This window comes from Acartia tonsa, chromosome 7 (assembly GCF_053477335.1).
Source record: "Acartia tonsa isolate MP-2025a chromosome 7, ASM5347733v1, whole genome shotgun sequence".
NCBI lineage: Eukaryota > Metazoa > Arthropoda > Copepoda > Calanoida > Acartiidae > Acartia > Acartia tonsa.
Window position 1 is genome coordinate 8,787,503 of NC_137266.1, and position 18,882 is coordinate 8,806,384.

Genomic DNA, 18,882 nt, shown 5'->3' on the forward strand with positions numbered 1-18,882 from the left:
GACTTGTTTTGTTGTTGTGTTAACAATATTTCTATGATGTACAGGAATGAACACAACCAAGGGATAAGACAATGGCCGATATATTGATTTACATCCCAAATGATGATGCACAATAGTAGAATAGATTACAATTGTAGTTGAAACGTTTGGACACTCAACTTGATAACCCAACCAATTCAAATTCAATTAAAGTTCCCAAAGTTGTTAAGCCAATGAATTAGAAAACGTTATGATTAAACTTTGAGGACTAGTGTAATAAACAGCTCAATGGGTTTTATCTCATTCTCCATGTCTTATTATTCAATGGACAATCATTTCTATGACAGGTGTTCTACTGGAGTTTCAAATAGTTCTATCTATTTATAAACTAAACCACTTAATATTTATTAGTTCTATAAATTGGAATTGAAACTTATTAAGCTATTCTAACAACAATTAAAGAATGCTCATTATTTTTAATGAGCTAACTTGCTAAGCAGGTTTTAATGATTTAAATACCTAGTAAAATTGAAATATTTTGAAGATTTTAAAACTTTGATTTAATCTTTCTTACTTGATGTAAAACTAGCGCCTGCACTTTAGAATCTGGAAGGTTAGGGAAGAGCAGAATTTAGAAAATAGCATAAAACCATTTAAAGACTTCATTAAAATAACCTAAAACCTTGGACTTGTCTGAAGCTTCCATAAAATGGAGAACTTGTCAATGCTGTGCTACATGTGAACACAATATTCCTTTTTGCAAATTGAAATGTTTTATATGGAATCAATGGACTTTTAAACTAAATGATTTTGTCCTTTTTTACTCCAAGATTAATTTAGATTTAAAACAGCCTAATGTTGGTATACCCAAAAATATAAAAAGTTCTTTAACTTTGCATTTATTGCTAGTAGGATGACAGCCCACTATTAATCTAGCAAAGCCAGAAATTGTCTTGTAACGTTAAGATGTCAAACAATCTTAGAACCCATTCAGTAAATGCCAAGTAGGTTTGAAAGGTGCGGTTTTTAAAATCCACTTTTTGTGCTGTTCCACGGCAGTTTATTGACTTTTCCATGGAAAAATAACTTTTTGTTGATTTTTTTTTTCTTTAAAAAGTTAAATTGCTGTTATAAGTATTGTTTATACCTATACAGTAAATGTTTTAATATGAGCTAAAATGTTAAAAGAAATATGAAAATCTTAAAGGGTTTTATAATGCTTAATGTATCAGTTATTTATTGCTTGTTTGAATATTGCTCCAATCTACTAGAACTACCTACGTAATCAACTTAAGAATTGTTCTAAAAGATAACATTTAAATATCAAGTTTTTGGACTAACTTAACATAATGGCACCCTGTTGTGTTAGACTCAATCTTAATTGGAATACACTGTTAACCTTTATTTTAGAGAAGCGAAGCTTCTCTCTACTTTTTTGGTTGTTGTCCGTCTTATTTTATGACATTAGAGTTTAGAAAAATAGTTTAAACTTGTCTAAAATCTGATTACTTTTAGTATATTAATATTTATAAACTTATGAGAAGCTACCCTGTAAAGGAGAACCATATCGGTTCAGCGGTTAGCGAGATCCTTCTGTACAGACATCCTGTTACTTTATTGTGAGAATACTGTTATGTTTTTTTTATATCATTCTTGTGATGCTTTTTTAAACTTAAAGCATTTTTAAGAATCCATTTTTTGTTTCTTTACACTTTTAATACATTATTTGGTGGCACATATTATTTTAAAGTAAACAGAAGCAAATTGAACGGTATTTGTATTTATTTGTCAAATTTTAAGATGAAAAAGACAGATTTTTGCTTTTTTTGTAGTGATATTTTCATTGTAAACCGTAAACAAAGAATCATATTTGTCCCTGCCCCCCCCCCCCCCTTCTTTTCTCCTCCCCATATTGTATACAAAACAAAACATCCCTCGAATGTATTAGATAAAAAAAAACTCCCCCCTTCCCTCATATGAACCTATATTGAAGCATTTTATACAAAGAATTAGTAGATTGGGATAGTTTTAGAAAAAAACTAATAGTAGAACATAGTTATTAATGAATTTAATAGAGACTTTACAAAATATTCAATATGGAATCAAAACTTTTTATAACTCCTTTAACTTAGACTTGTATTTTGATTTAAATGTTCTAATTTTTTAATCATAAAAATAAAAAATCTCTATTTCTATTATACTATTATTAGTTATTAATATAAGTGAAGGTATAAAGCATCCAAATGAGTATTTCAAATACAAATATCTGACTCTTAGTGTAAGAATAATGTTTTAATAGATTTTAATTATCTATATCCCTATTCAACATGTATATGTCTGAGTTCTAACACATCGCATAGTGGTCCCGTTATTAAACTTGACTACCCCTCCCCTCTTTAGAACACCCCCCTCTACACACACACACACATCATGTGTGATTGACCTTGGTGTGTTATAATACACACACACACACAAAGACTTAAACACTTAACAGTCATTTGTATGTATATATTATTAGTTAACGTTAGAGGGTAGGTTGTACATAAAGCAGGGTTTCGAACCCTTTGCCTATAATTCAAGGGCAAAAATGTCATTAATTTTAATTAAGTTTGAGAATTAAAAAGAAGCCTAAAAATTATAAAAAATAGATCCATATATTTTTACATAGACACAGCAAATTTTAGAGAAGCTTCGCTTCTAACAATACATCATGCATTTCTTTATGTGTTGTTAAACACTTATACACACACACACACAAACAAAGACTCACACTTAACAACCAACAGAAAACCAGTCCTTTGTGGGTATGTGTATGTGTATGATTCTAGAAGGTTGATTTATCTGTACTTACTTATTACAATTTACAATAGTCCTATACCTACATGTTATATAGCCAACTTAAGTCATTAATTTTACATAATTTATATAATCACTAAACTGAAGTATTTATGATTAAATGTTAGTAGTTGGGTAGTAGTTCTACAATTGTGCAGAGGTGTTTCGGTAATGATTAGGTACACTTTTTGAATTTAATTCATGTAGTATTGGTTTTGTGATTATATCTTATAATGTAAAGTAATGGGGTTTTTAGTCTGAAGCTCAAGATTTCAAAAATTACTGAATCGAATGGGTTATCTATTGTAGGGAAGGTTTACATGGGTCCCAGGATGGTTTTAGGCTATTTTCTACATTTTCCTACCCCTATATAGAGCTTATAAATGTTGCGGGCTGAGCAGATAAATAGTTATTAATAAAATGTTATTCAAAATTGTACAAAAACTTATAATCCTGTTTTTTTTTCAGAATAAAAAAATGATTTTGTGATAAATTTGAATATCTGAAGCTCGCAGAATGAACTAGGATGGTTCGAACCAGAAGCGGGAGCAGCGGCCCTTTACAACCAGGCAGACTAACCATTCACATATTCTAATGTTATACAGTAGCAGAGCTGTATATTATCTGAAAGCGACATTTCTTCAATAAGGGTCGGTTTGTCAGTTGATTTGTAACGGATTGTTCTTGTTACTCGACTACAGTTAACTGTCCTTTTCATAGGTTTTTTCACTCAAAGTAACTAGCGAGCATTGAACCTCCCTTTTTTATTTTTAAAGTAAATATGAATACGGTAGGGGGGTTAGTGTTCACCCCTACGTGGGTTTCTAACTCTGCAAGGCTACTTTTTTAACCAAAATATCCTAAACCAAATTAAAACACGAAATTTATCCCCACTTTTCATTTCTTTCTAAATAATTGGGTTTGGAGGGGGGGGGGGGGGGGTTCTTTGCTCGATTGTACGCTTTGAGGGAAGCTGCTTTTTCATCTAATATCATACAGATACTTTTATTTATGAATATAGATTTAAAACGAATATGTGAATGACATAAAAAAAAAACAATCAGGAGAACATGAGAACAGTGTAGGTGTTGTTACTCCACACGAGGCCAACCAAGAGACACCCAAAGACACCTATAGTACTCCCAAAGACTCCTATACTACACCCAAGGACTCCTGCAAAATTACAAAGGCTGAAGATTCAGTCAATCAAAGGCATAGGATTCTTAAATTAACTTTTTACTTACCATAAAAACTTACATTTCATTCTGTTTTTAGATTAATTGTAACCCTAATAGCGAAGCTTTTTTGTATTTAGGTTTCTTTCATGTCTACTTAAAGCTAATTTATAATGTTAATATTGTCTCATTGCTTTTAAACCTTGCAGGATGTCTGTTTTCAAGTTTTAGTTCGTTTCTCAGGGATCTGAAGTCACAGTGATAAGACAATGGCTGATAAATTGATGTACATCCCCAGTGAGAAAACACAAAATTATCTCTGTAGATTAAAGTTAGTGGTTGAAAAGTTTGATCACTTAACTTCATGAATCAACCTATCAAAATATACTGAAGTGAAAAGTCTCCAAAGTTGTTAAGCCAACGAATAATAAACCTTTATTATAAAACTGAAGTGTAACAAACAGCCTATTGTCCCCTCTCTCTGTAACTTTCTAATATGAAAAGTTTTGATTGAATTAAAGTCTTTAAAAGTTAAAATATTTGAAGAGAAAATAAAGCATTTTATAAAAAGTTAATTTAAGATATTAATTTTTAGGCGCTTGCCTTTATCTTCATCATCTAGTCTTAATGTTATCCAGCAGTCAGCTGACAGTGCACAACAACAACAAAAACAACAAATTGAGCAGGCACTAGCCGCCACAAAGCAGTTCATTCACACAACCACAAAAGAGAAACAAAAGCGTCTCGCAGCGGCCGCCGGTCATCTGGTCGCCGCAGAGGCTATGACAAAGATGCCAGATAGGCATCAGCATCAATCAGCAGCTACCGCCCAAGCTACAGCCGCAACAGGCCACAACAAGCGTCCAAGTGGGGAGCCTTTGACCGGGCGGGAGCAGGAAAATCCGCGAAAGCGTGCGCGGTCAACTAGTCCATTAACCAACTCAACAAGCATGCACCACCACAATCACACTTCATCCACCCGCATTTCTTCAACCTCACCGCTTCTTTCAACGGCCGCGGCTGCGGCCAGCAGCGCGGCCATGGTCGTGACCGCGGATGTGCCAACGCCATCGGTGGCGGCCGCAACAACTGGCAATTTGCCTCACCCGCCCGTGCACAGAGATGGACATTGGAAATCAGTTTCTCAAGGTATATTAAGAAAATTTAAAAAATGATCATGGAAAGAAAACAAAGTCGTATTTTCACACTAGCTTTTCTCTTATTCCTAGCCCCTGTGACGTGAGGGGCTCTAACCCTGGAGGCCATTTCTTAACCAAGCGGGGCAATCATTAACATTACCTATCCTATCAAAAGACACTGTGAAAATACGACGAAGCCCACTACTTCGTTTTCTTTCCATCCTTAATCCAAAATACTTTCATAATTAAATAGAGCTATTAACACAAAATTGTACTAAATAACACATTCTTTACAAATAAACTTAATGTTTAATATTATTAAAACATAAAGATAAAATATTTTAAATATTTCAGGTACATGGGTGAGGAGTCCCGGAGGGCTTTCACATCCCCAGCAGCGCCACAGTGGGTCAGGGCGCAGCAGCCATTACTCACACCACCATGGAGGTGGAGGACGCAGTGAACGCCTGTCCGCCTCCATTTCAGTCAATCCGGCCTCCGAGTCTTTAACTAGAACAAGCGGCGGCAGCTCCAGTTCAAGTGGTAGTAGCGGTAGCAGCAGCAGGTCGAGAATACCGGCGGTTTCTTCGCACGGTCATGAGTCATCATCTCGTGCTTCCGCAGGCGGTCGGTCAACTTCTGCTTCCGAGTGGAAGAACGATTCTCATTGGCGCAGAGGAAGTCACGTGACAGCTAGCGGGGAGGAGAGATGGGGGGCAAGTGGAGTTGGGGGTGTGGTGGAGGAGAGTTCCTCCAGCTCGGGGGAGGAAGAGGAGGAGGAGCTCCCCCCTGGGGACAGAGTAGCCTATATTCATGTGGGGGAGGGGGGTGAAGCTGATCTTGAGGCACAACTAAAAGGTAAAATTTATTTGACCCTTTATAATTACAAGTACTGAATACCTAAGGTTATCTGTTATTCGATTCAAGTATATTGAAAATTTAGGTTGATAATATGGACATCAGTTGGTCAGTTCATTCAATTAGTTGGAGGGGCGGGGATGATGTAGAGGGGGTGGATAGGTGGTGTCGTTATTTTAGCCAGCTAAAAGTATTACTTCATTAGAGCGCATGAAAATCTGGTGCAACATCTAAGTAATATCGATTAGAATAAATTTAGTGAAGACAACAACAAACTTTTTGTTGCAGGTGAAGAGAACCTGGACATCCAAATACTTGAAGAAGAAGATCTTCCTGACATTGATGAGACTGATATGATTCATGGACTTGATCACACAGGTAGGGAACATATCCACAGACAAACAACCCTTTGATTGCACGATATTTAGTCTGACAGTTCTCTAAATTAACATCGTATTATTTATGCGTTATTCCACTTTTAGCGGCAGTTACTTTAGACCAAGGTTGTGCAATAAGGTCACTCCAAAGTCCACAAACTATTGTACAATCCATTTCCCAGTATAGCTTAAAAACCAATAAGTATCCGCTAAAATTGAACTGCTTCTCAGACATACTGAAAAATCATGTGTAGCATCGTATTCCAGACAATTTTTCGCAAATATTAAAATAAAAAATGATGCCCGGGCGAACAAAACTGGTTTCAAATCTTTATTTTTCATTTTTGATTTTAATATCCGCGGAAAGCTGTCTATGACACGATGCGATAAAGTATTACCAGTCTATTTTTAACAAAATCATTAGATAAAATAGATATATATAACAACTCTATTTGATATTCATAGTTATTAAAATGTTCAGGAACGGCGCGTGACTATGTAGATGAGAGGCATAGATGTACTGTACATTGTCCTGTGGGTTGCCAGGTATAGAATTCCAAACATTAAAGACTTAAATCGAATAGAATCGTAGGAAATAAAACTTTTTATTCTTCTTTAATACAGAGTTCGAAAATTTAAAAATGCAATCGGTCTAGCTGTTTTCTAAATTCTCTGATCTTTTACAAAAACAGCCTATTGCTGTAGTATTATTATTTGCGTCTAGAGGCCTCTAGAGGTATTTGAAGATGATAAGGGGGAGGGGGTGAATTGACCCCCTCTCAATATTATTTTTAAAAAGAAAAATATCGGTTCAGCAGTTATCGATAACGTATATCTAAATACAGATCCTGTTACTTTTATAGGTATAAGGATTTTGCAGGGGTGTATATTCTGCATAAGATTTATTTTTTTTCCCCTGCTACAAAATTTTTTATTTTTTTCCCCCCCCTAGTTTTTTCTTACCAAGTAGGGGGGAAAATGGAAAAATATTTAAAGAACTCTTATTTTATTTATTTTATCCCTCTTACCACACATTTTTTTCACCAAGGAGGGGGGGAAATGGAAAAAATGTTTTCAGTTTTATTAATTTTTACATTTTTTTCCCCTCCAACCACTTATTTTTTATTTCCCCCCCCCCCCTTGAGCAGGGGATCCCATGTAGAATATACACCCCTGGGATTTTGATAAGAATATTAATTTTTCTTGTTTTTAGGGTCATTTGCGGCCAAATGAAATTGTGATATACGAAAGCTTCAAGTTTGAGGGAAAGCTTCGCGGCAGAAAGAGATACAAGGGAAGAATTATATATAATATTCGCTACAGAGATGCCAGGGACGCATCCAACCCCTCGGAATATAGGTATTGTATATAAATCACTATTTTATTTAGTTTTTGCCTGTTCTAACACTATCATACTGAAGACATTTAAAGTAAACCTTATTTTATGCTATTTTTTGTGCAATTGCTGGCCATAAGCGATTTTTTTTATAGTAACCTAAGGACAGTGTTTCTGTCTGTAATTTTAATTTCGCTAACCACTGGACCAATATGGTTCTCCTTTACAGTAAAGCTTGTTACAGGTCCATGTAACAACATCTCAAAAGTGTCTCATCATACTCCAGGAGTATTAGGTCCTAACTAACTCTTAGAAACTTTGGCCAATCAATCAATTAATTTATATCTTTATCGTAGATCTTCCAAAAGTCGAACTGAACGTCGGGCGAAGAGCAGCCGCTCCCCGCCGTATGGAGAGCCACGGGCGCTGTCTGACCGTCGGCAGGCAGAGCGTAACAGAGCAGACCAAAGAGTGCGCAGAAGCAATAACAGTCGTGGCGTACAGAATAGCAACCAGGTAGGTTACAGGGTTATGGATGGAAGATAAATTAATTCTCGGTGCTTTTCTTAAATTGTATAATGAGCAAATATAATTCAAAATAAGATCGGAGGGTAATGTCATGTGTTTTTTTGTTCCTAATGCCCAACTCAAAAGGGCAATTACCTTCAGTGCTCTAAACCTGCGGGCAACGAAAAACTCACCCCCCCCCCCCCCCCCATATTTTCAATTTATACATAAACCTACTTATGACACTACTTAGTCCTAAAATTGACCTAACATTGAGTTATTATAAGGATACCTTTCATTGATTTATATCCTTTGTTGACTCTGTTAAATGGTCACAAAAGGATTATTTGATATAATATGATAAGAAAATCCACAGGAAGTATATTTAGTTTTATACACATTTAGTCATAAATAAACAAAGTGCCAAAGTACCTATCATTTTCATTTTGAAGCATTTCATTTTATCATTTATTTTTGTTTGTTATTTTCTAGAATAAGTTTCAATTTATAAAATGTTTCTTTTGCAGGAGATCCTTTCGCCTGGAGGTGGCCTTCTTGGGAACAAGTTATGTCCGATGCCCAGCAGCCAAGTGCCCGTCACAAAACTGGTCATGTCCCAGCGGCTGCAGCTGGCCATGGATCAGCCGCTGTCCCCACGCGCCGTCATGGAGGCCAACAGCTGGAATCCCGATGATCGCAGCCTTAATATTTATGTAAAAGAAGACGATCCGTTGACCCTACACCGCCATCCTGTGGCCCAGTCGACAGATTGTATCCGCAGCCGTGTCGGCTATGAACGCGGCCTGCACGTATTCGAACTGAACTGGCCGTCGCAACAGCGTGGAACTCATGCCGTAGTGGGACTCGCTACACTGGCGGCTCCGCTGCACAGTGTGGGCTATCAGTCGTTGATTGGAAATAATGATCAGACCTGGGGATGGGATCTCGGGAGGAATAAGGCGTATCATGACAGCAGCAACAGGCCTGGAGTTACATATCCGGCCTGTCTCGCACCTGATGAAACTTTCCAGGTAAACAATGTTGTATGATTATCTTATCAACAATTTTCTTGACATTAAGTGTAGAAAAATGTTAGTATCCTCATGTTTTTGATGGATAAACAGATGATAAAGAATATATGTGGATATTTTAATAAGATAGAAAAATTGTCGTCAATTTAAGTTGCAAGCATGGACAATTCTTATTGGTCAGTTCGTTCATCCAGTAGGAGGAAAGGGTAAGGGATGAGGTATAGGTGTTGTTTTTTTTAGCCAGTATTAAGTTTTACTTTATTAGAGTACATGATATTCTAGTGTAAGATCTAAGTAATAATAAATCCATTGAATCTGAGGATCAAAAGTATTCTTATTGCTTTTATCTTGCAGGTTCCTGACAAGTTCATAATGGTTCTGGACATGGAGGAGGGCACCCTGTCTTTCATCGTGGAGGGTACCTACCTGGGGGTGGCCCACACCGGCCTCAAGGGCAAGAAGCTGCACATCATAGTGAGCGCGGTGTGGGGCCACTGCGAGATCACCATGCGCTATCTGGCCTCACTGGACCCGGGCCCGGTCAGCCTTATGTCCATGGCACGGCTGCGTATCCGCCAGTCCCTGGCCACCGTCACTAAGGAGAAGGCGGAACAGGATAAGAGTATTGATGAACTGACCCTGCCACGTAGTATGAAGAATTATCTTAAATATGAAGAATGTTTTGTTAGTGATAGTAAAATTGAAGAAGTTTGTTGATGATATATAAAGATGGTTTCTAATGATTATAACAGTCACAATAACATAAAACAGTTTGGGCTAAATCCCAACTGTAATAATTCCATAATTTAGAACCATCTATCATAGAAATAATCTAAATAATGAAATTAGAATAATAATCTAGTGAAATACAAAAGTGAAAAAGATTCTAGTTCAATAACATAGTTAATATAAAACAGAATAAAAAACTTGTAAAAAAGTGACAAAACTAAAATATAAATTCATTCTTTGAGAAAAAGTGTTATTAAAAGTAACCTTAAAAAAAGTTACTAGTCTGAAAGTACGGACCTAATTGAAACCGAAAATTCACTCAGTTGTGTAAATATGTAACTAAAGTGTATATATATATAAATATTCATGTATAGTGTAAATGATTAAGGAACAATTATATAAATTCTGAATTTAGAACCAGGGGGGGGGGGGGGACATTATTAGGCTGTTTTTATTACAATAGTCCCTAAAGTTTTAAAATAATATTTTCTTTCTCGTTGACTCAACAGCACTGGGGACGTTTATTAAATTTTGATTGGTTCGTTCATTAGGTTAAGAGTCCAAACGTTTTATTCAACCACTAATTGTAATTTGCAGAATGGGTAATTTTGTGTATTCTCATTGGTGATGTACATCAAATTATCGGCCATTGTCTTATCCCTTTTAATCCCTGGGTTTTAATAAGAATTTTCATTATTGTTACTGAATTTTTTCGCCTTCACTCTCTATCATTGTGGCTACTTAATTATATTTTAACTTTTAGCAAATTCTCATTTATATCATGACCATTTTTATTGCCATGTTCATTTTTTTAAAAATCAATGTTTATCATTTCAATGTTTTAGCCGTTTTATTAAGAATCTTGTCTTAAGGTTCATTAATTGATTGGCATTTTCATGAGCTAGGTTTCATAGTTGTTCATTTTAGCATTGTAACAGATCAGTAACAGGTTTTAAGCTACTTCTGTTTTGCTGTGATACTTCAGAATCAAACAATTTTAGAACCCAACGTTATCCCATTTTTCTCTAGTCATCATCTAATCAAAAAAATATCCCAATATAAAACTTTTTTTATCCATAAAAAGTGTTTTTATTGACCAAAGACTTATTTTTTTTATTCTCTATTCCTTATTTAAAACATTGCAATGATAAGCATTCTTTTATTATATTTGTTGATATAAAAAAATTCCTGTTTTTATCCTTTTCTAATTCTATTCCTTTAATTAGGTATACATGTTGTTCTATCGTACATTTTAAAGATTTAGTTACCTACCATTTCCTCTCCTATTTGATGTTAAATATTTCTATCCTTATTGGACAGTTGGATGTACTGATTGTACATTATGAAATGTACCCTCTCAGGGTACAAAATGTACTCTTAATACAAGGAGAGCTTTGATTCTAGTTTAAACACTTTTGCCCTGTATTTTTTTTGTAAATTGAACAAGTTTTTCCATTTTTTTAAAGTTAATATGAGGGCAAAAAGTAAGAAAGTTAACGGCATTAGCTCTAGATTATATTTTATTATCATGCATTTCTTGACTTTTTTTTTACAATAAATCAGAGTTTAAATAATAACATTTATTGTTTTAGTCATCCATTTTAACAGTTGATTTGGCCTTAATCAGTGAATGATTTAGCCAATTCAGTTCTGAAAATTTTATCTAGGCTTTGATTGTTTCGCTTTTGTTTAAAATCAACCACCATTCTTTTTTTTAATCCGGGGTTGCCAACAAAATCTTCAAAAACTATTTTTTAACTACACCAAAAACTCTTCAAAAATCTTCGAAAAGAAAGGTATTCATGTACAGCCAATTATAGGTACAATTGATTTTTTTTCATGTAAAAAAATACTAAAGTACTTGAAAAGTTTGTTTTAAAACCGATCCCTCAAGCCGGATTTTCAAGCCTATTGCAAAGAAGGCCTAGGCAATTGCGTGTAGGCCTATAGTGGTTTCCAAGATCTAATATTTACGTTAATATCACAATACGTTTTCGTTTATTTATTGTTAACATAACTGTGATTCTTATGTAAAGAAAAAATGAAAGAAACCACCATAGATCAAATAACGCAAGCGTGAGGAAAAGAGATGGGATGATTTTGAATGGGGGGGAAGTCAACCAAATCTAGGGAAGGGTAAAATTCTTGGGAAGGTGTAAATTGGTTGCATCACAGAGCCATCTCTTGGCGTTAAGCCCCAATAGAGTGTTTTGAAGGGTGCAAACCCCTCCCCTGAAGTACCTATAACCCAAACCCTTCAAAAATATCAAAATTTATATATGAAAAAAAATCATTAAAATTAACAAAATTTTGGTGGATACTTGAAATACTCATAAGTTTTTTTTATGTTATTCCAATTATTTGAATCTATTATAAAGCCAGGATGTATTTCTTACATTCAAGTTTCAAACATTTCATAAATTCTGTTTTGGTTATTTTCAAAATATTTATTATAATGGTTTAAGCTCTGTTTTATCGTAAAATAAAGTAACATTTTAAACATATTTGAAATCAGAATACCTCACCAATTTTTTTATACTTTTATAATCATTGTTATGAACAAAATGAAGACTGGTTTTAAAACCTTGCTGAAAATTTTATTATAAACAGTCTTATTTTTACTATTTTTATATGCATTTTTATTAAAAATAATGTATTTAAAATAACTGGAAATCTGTAGTGCCTTTACTTATTTTTTACCATGTAGTCTTTCATAAGCCGAATATTTGATAATATTTGCTAAGCTTATGATATTTTGATGGCATTATTAATATTTTGATATTGTATTATTATTTTTTTACTCTTTTGTACAAATCCGAAAATATATTTGTTGTAACCAAAAAAAAGATATTTTTTTACAGCAAAGCTTTTCTATAATTATTCTATAATCGCTAGCTCTTTTCATTGATTTAAAAAAAACTAGTTTTAATCTCATAATTGTACATTCTATATCCGCGGAAAGCCGTTTATAATACGATGCGAGAATTAACTATTAATCGATTTCAAAATTTGCCTGATGATTCTTATAACAGTTAGTATGTTTTAGAATGCGTAGCAACTCTACAATCTTTAAATTCGGGTTGGCAATCCGGAATCCGTCTAATTTTTGGACAATTTCGGAATCCGTTATTGTAATAGCGGATTCGGATTGTTATTTGTTAGGCTAAAATTAGCGTCTTGAGTTTTTTTTGGTTCGAATAGGTATTTCACTTGTTTTTCATGCTTATTTTAAAATAGGTTAGGTTGAGTAAGGTTTAGAAAATGGCCGCTTTAGGGTCTAGAAATAGGAGAAAAGCTACTGTGAAAATATAAAAAAAACGCAGATTTAGAATCCGAATCCACGGATTAATTTGTTTCATTTTTGGGCGGATTTTTGTAATAATTCTAATCCGGTCAAAAAAAAAGGATGGATTTCCAACCCTACTTTAAATAGATATAATATATCTAGATGGTCCATCTTACTCCGTTTTACGTTAAACCCGAAAAAGATTTTTGCATTCTTTGTTTACTTTTTGTTACACTAGCGGCTGCGCCCATAGCATCTAGGGGCTTTATATCTAAGGAATAAAATAAGGGCAGTAAAATAGCCTAAAACCTACCTACCCGTACTTTTATAAAAAATAAATAGCCTAAAACCATCCCGAAACCTATAAGAAGCTTCACTGTAAAGGAGGACTGTATCGGTTCAGCGGTTAGCGAGATCCTTCGCTACAGACAAAAAAGCTTACTCCTTTTAATATTAGGATACACGGTATGGGCAACAATGATAGTTTTTTAGAAACCTAACTTTATTATAAGAAATTGAACTAATCATAACTAACTTATTGTTTTATGCTTAACGTTATACCAAGGAAAAATCTTTACACGAATTAATTTACCCAAGAAAAGCTTTATCATAAGATATGCGACAATTTATGGCAGACTCATAATGCGAACGAAATGAAAACAAGGATGACAACATCCATAAGTAGCGAAGCACAAAAAATTGTGGATGGGAATATGTACAAAAAAATTTAAGTGTATTTATTAAAATCAAGAATAGAAAATAAAAATAGCCAAAAATCTACAAAAAGGTTGTCCGACCGTCATTGTTGTTTTCTTCAAACGACGGGAAATTTAATTTTGATATCTTTAATTAAAAAAATTTTAAAAATCGGAACACCAAAGATATGGGGAAAAATATGAAAATAGCCTAAAACCTGCTAAAAAGCAGTTCGACCGCCTATAATTGTGCTCCTCCATGATGGAAATGTTGTCAAAAAGTTATAGAATTCTATCTTTTATAGGGGCTGAGTAAATGCCATTTCCCCCATAGCGTTACGGACGGACGAACAAAGTAAATTATAGAGTAGCTTTGCTACTAAAAAAATATGCCCTCACGCATCAAGGTCTGTAATATGTGTCAACGAATAACATGCCTTAAATATACCTATTGTTTTTTCCTATCGGCCAATTTAGACAGTATGTCTATAGGTCATCTCTATTATCTAGTTATTCTAGATATCCCTACCTTCACTCATCTGTTCCCAAATGATTAATTTCTGTAGCTCACCCCTTCAATAATATAATAATTATTTCTTTTAACGTATTATAAACGGATTTCCGCGGATATAAAATGTACAATTATAAGATTAAAACCAGTTTTTAGCCCGTGCCTTCGGCACCTAGGGGCAAAAAAAACGGTTTTAATCTTATGATTGTACATTTTTATATTCGTAGAAAGCTGGATATAATACGATGCTAGACATAGTTTTTTTCGTATGGATGAGAACCGGTTCCTATCCACCGGATTTGAATGAATACGAGAAATGAATAATCTGACTTATTAACCAGCAATGTCAAGTTATTAGATTTTAATTGATAATTAAATGTTCTTAATCTCATTGTATTGGTCACTGTGTATAATATAATAACAAAATTATGATTGGTAGCTCAGCTACTCTATAAATTGGTTCTTATGTATGTCTGTCTGCAGAGCATTACCTAACTAAGGAGAGCCAAATCTCTCCTTTTCCGTCAAAACACCTGAGGTATTAAGTTAAATAAGACACATCGGACAACAAACTCTTTGATTGCACAACCTTTGTCTGAGAAGTTCTAACTATGCATGGTATGAGTTGCGCCTGTTATCAATATCTATCAAAAATCGACTTGCAAGTTCTTTATTAAACTGCTCCGCTACTTGTGAATTTGATCAATAATTATCCTTGTTATCATGTGTGAAGGTTATCAGGGGTCTACAGGGATAAGACAATGGCCGTTTAATTGATTTACTTCCCAAACGATGATAACAAAATAACCCCTTCTGTAGATTACAATGAAAAGTTTGGACACTCGAATTAACAATCCGACCAATCAAAATTCATCAAAAGCCCCCAAAGTTGTTAAGCCAACGAATAAGAAAATATTATGATAAAAACTTTGGGTACAAGTGTAAAGAACAAATGTCACCTCCCTCCCTGACAGTTACCACTCCCCATCGGACAATCGCTTTTGTGTAGCACCCTGAATTTTATTCTGAGTAGAATCTTCTTCTTTTAACCTTTTGTAAGGGGAATTTGGGGGGGGGGTCTGTGGGGGTTACGAGAGGAAGGAGAAGTAAATCCCTTAAACAACAGCCATCCAAAATCCAGTTAAATTTCATGTGCAGAGAAACAATCACTTCTCCATCATTGAATATAGATATTTAATTTTTTGTTATACATAAAGTTAATTGTATGTAAAGGTTTCGTGATTTTTAACACACAAAAAATGGCATTCTCTCTTGATAAGTCCGTCCTTATCCAACAACTGGACCCGTCTACCTTAGCCAGTCATTTGATTATAGTATACTAGCGGCAACGCCCACAAAATGTAGGCAATATGTAAATGTGTATGGGAGGGGCTAAAAAAATAGTCTAAAACCATCTGAATATTTAAAGCCTGCAGGAAATACACTGCTTTAACTGCTGGAAGAATTTCATAAGTAGACTTAACATTCTAAATATTAAGCCTCCAACTTAAAATTATAATTCCAAAATGACATTTTAAGTTGAAAATCTTTCAAAGTAATAAAAGAAATTTTGTTAGAATATTTCACCAGCTAGAAGCAAAATTATCAGCACTTAGTATGGTCATATAGATAGCATATCAGTAACTTTACATATTTTGCTTAGTGCTTTAGGGAATATTTAATTTTACATTCTACATATTTTCCATAAGTTTTGTTAAGATTTGTCTATTCTTGGGGTTGCTAGATTGATTCCTAGATTTTTAGGTTTTCATGGTTTTCTTGATTCCTTTTCTGGATTGATGGCTGACATTATCAGGGGTTGAAAATATATTGAAATATATGCTCATATTCTACATAATTCCATCAAGTTTCGTTAAGATTAGTCTATTAATTGCAGTGCTTAATTGATTCCTAGATTTTTCAGATTTTGTGAGATTTTAAAGGTTTCTTGATTCCCATATTTTATCAAGATTAATGTTTCTTGTATGAAACCGCTTTATAGTAATTTTTACCCAATATCCATTCATAATTTTTTTGAGCTTCACTACTTATGGATGTTGTCATCCTTGTTTTTATTGATGTTTGAGTCATCTAAGATTGGATATTGTGTCTAATTGTGGCAGTCTAACAGCAAAGTATTTTCTTCAGGCTACTTTTACTAAGGGACAACAACCTTTGAACCTAACACATTGCTTCAGATGAATAATACTTTCATTATCCATATAGTGAACTAGAATTCACTTATAGGTTAGTGAGTAATTTTCACACTTAATAACATCATATACAATTATAATACATTGAGTGCTGTTAGAATTGATATTTTCTTCAAGGAATTGCAATCTTTATTAAATATATAATCTGACATCAAAACTTTGCATACTTTTAAAAATAAAGAAGCGTTGAATGTGAAATATTTATTGAATAAATGTGTAATATATAATTTCATTGAACAATTTTGAAACAAAAATAAGCACACAGCTAATAGAATAGATACATTAAATAACCTTTAAGAATTAAGATTAGATTTAAATGCCAACTCTTAATATAAAAATTGTAAATAGGAAGAACACTAGGAATAAATAAGATTAAATATGAAATCCACCACCAAGTGCAAATTAAGATTAAATATGAAACCCACCACCAAGTGTAAATAAGATGAAGTATGAAACCCTCCACCAAGTGCAAATATGATTAAATATGAAACCCATCACCAAGTGCAAATAAGATTAAATATGAAACCCTCCACCAAGTGCAAATATGATTAAATATGAAACCCACCACCAAGTGCTAATAAGATTAAATATGAAACCCACCACCAAGTGCAAATAAGATTATATATGAAACCCACCACCAAGTGCAAATAAGATTAAATATGAAACCCACCACCAAGTGCAAATACGATTAAATTTCAAAATTAGACGAAAATCAAATTTGTTACCAAAATGAAATTGGGATATGATAAAAAAATGAATAAGATTAAATATTGGATCCATCTCTAAGAGTGTTAAAACAGGAAAACATAGATTAAATATGATTGAAACAAGAATGATAAAACATTCAAAACTTGGAATGATACCCACCACTAAGATTAAATATGAAAATTTTACTAAGATTAAGTATGATAACCAACAAAAAAAAATATTTTGATAATAAAAAAAACTGGTAACTTTTTTTGTTTCTTTTTTGTCTCTTTTAGACTGTTGCATTTATATGTTCTGTACATGGGTTCTAGTCATGAAAAGACCTCTTTTGAGCCAGCACTTTCTGGTCCAAATCATTCTATAAAGTATAAAAGAAATATAAATTTATTTTTAAGATTAATGATTATGATTAATCAAAAAATAAATTTTAAGTGAACCTGTGCCTAGAGCTGTTGATACATCACCATTTGGAGACATGTGATTCTTTAGAAATAAACAATTTAATTAGATACTATTTCCCTATAAAATGCTTTAATTAACATAACTAATATGGATTTTGATGATATCTTTTGATACAAAAATCATAATAATTCTAAAGATGTAATGCAAAGTCAATTATTCTTAAACTTAAAAACTACCTTAAAATGCATTGTTATGTCAACTGCAACATGTTTTTTATTAGCATCATATGTAGGTTCCTCAGGTGCTGCAATATCCTCTCCACCAGCAGCCTTAATATTTAATTAAATGAAATAACTAAAAAAAATATTCATACTTAGGATCATGTTGATAAGAAATAATTTTAGACTAGTAAAAAAGGATAGATGCATGAAGTGCATAAAACAAGATAGGTAAGTTATAGTAGTGAACCTTTGAATGTTTTTGTGTAATGAAGATAATCTGAAAGATCAGTTTGGAACTGTTGCCAGTAAAAAACAAATGGTTATTTTAATATTCCCTATGATTTATCAATAGAAAAATGCATTCTTACTCTTCCCAAATCTTGATCATGAGCTAACATTCTCGGAAGCTTATCAGCAGCACTCTCTTCCTCTGTTCTATTTTCAAACCAAATGTTAGCTTTATAAGATATATTTTGTCTGATTTCTTTATCCCTGCTTATTTCAAAGCATTCTTATATTAAAAATCAACTTTACTCTTTTTGTATGTAACCATCTCTTTCTCTCCAAGTTATAATAAATATATATATGTGTATTTGTCAATTGTCTCTGATTGCATCATTAACAAACCAATTGAAAAGGTTATTCAGTATATACTCATTGATTGAAAGGAATCTGCAGGAAAAAAATCAGTATTCTATTTGAAATACTGTATTGCTTTTAAAAACTTTATTTCTTTTGTCTGAATAAAAATTAAATACTTACTCATAACATCTTCTTGGAGCAACACATGCCTGACAATGCCTGTTATTTACTATGAAATAAACCAGGCGGATAGAAAAATAGTGTAACTGGAAATATTAAACTCTGTTCTAGGGGGCGT

General features: G+C 33.5%; 1 protein-coding gene and 1 long non-coding RNA gene across 2 annotated transcripts; one reads left to right on the forward strand and one right to left on the reverse strand.

Annotated features, from left to right (window-relative positions):
- The first annotated feature begins 3,260 nt into the window (after positions 1–3,260).
- Positions 3,261–10,111, forward strand: LOC145324776 (uncharacterized). The gene is made up of 10 exons (XM_080167411.1): positions 3,261–3,383; positions 3,879–4,026; positions 4,585–5,138; positions 5,483–5,986; positions 6,275–6,364; positions 6,845–6,909; positions 7,577–7,722; positions 8,056–8,215; positions 8,734–9,237; positions 9,592–10,111. The coding sequence occupies exons 1-10, from the start codon at positions 3,341–3,343 to the stop codon at positions 9,952–9,954; spliced, it is 2,577 nt and encodes an 858-aa protein (XP_080023537.1). The 5' UTR covers positions 3,261–3,340; the 3' UTR covers positions 9,955–10,111.
- Positions 10,112–16,857: 6,746 nt separating this feature from the next.
- LOC145324780 (uncharacterized) lies at positions 16,858–18,833 on the reverse strand. Its single transcript, XR_013881322.1, has 5 exons — positions 18,765–18,833; positions 18,371–18,437; positions 18,018–18,110; positions 17,817–17,862; positions 16,858–17,737 (listed from the first exon to the last, which is right to left on the reverse strand). It is a non-coding gene; the product is annotated as an uncharacterized LOC145324780 (long non-coding RNA).
- Positions 18,834–18,882: the final 49 nt, after the last annotated feature.

Excerpts from the sequence above, each read along its gene's own strand:
- LOC145324776 (XM_080167411.1), top strand. The coding sequence starts at position 3,341 with ATGGTTCGAACCAGAAGCGGGAGCAGCGGCCCTTTACAACCAG. Across the intron at positions 6,365-6,844 it reads TCATGGACTTGATCACACAG|GAACGGCGCGTGACTATGTA; the intron begins GTAGGGAACATA and ends TAAAATGTTCAG. Across the intron at positions 6,910-7,576 it reads ATTGTCCTGTGGGTTGCCAG|GGTCATTTGCGGCCAAATGA; the intron begins GTATAGAATTCC and ends TCTTGTTTTTAG.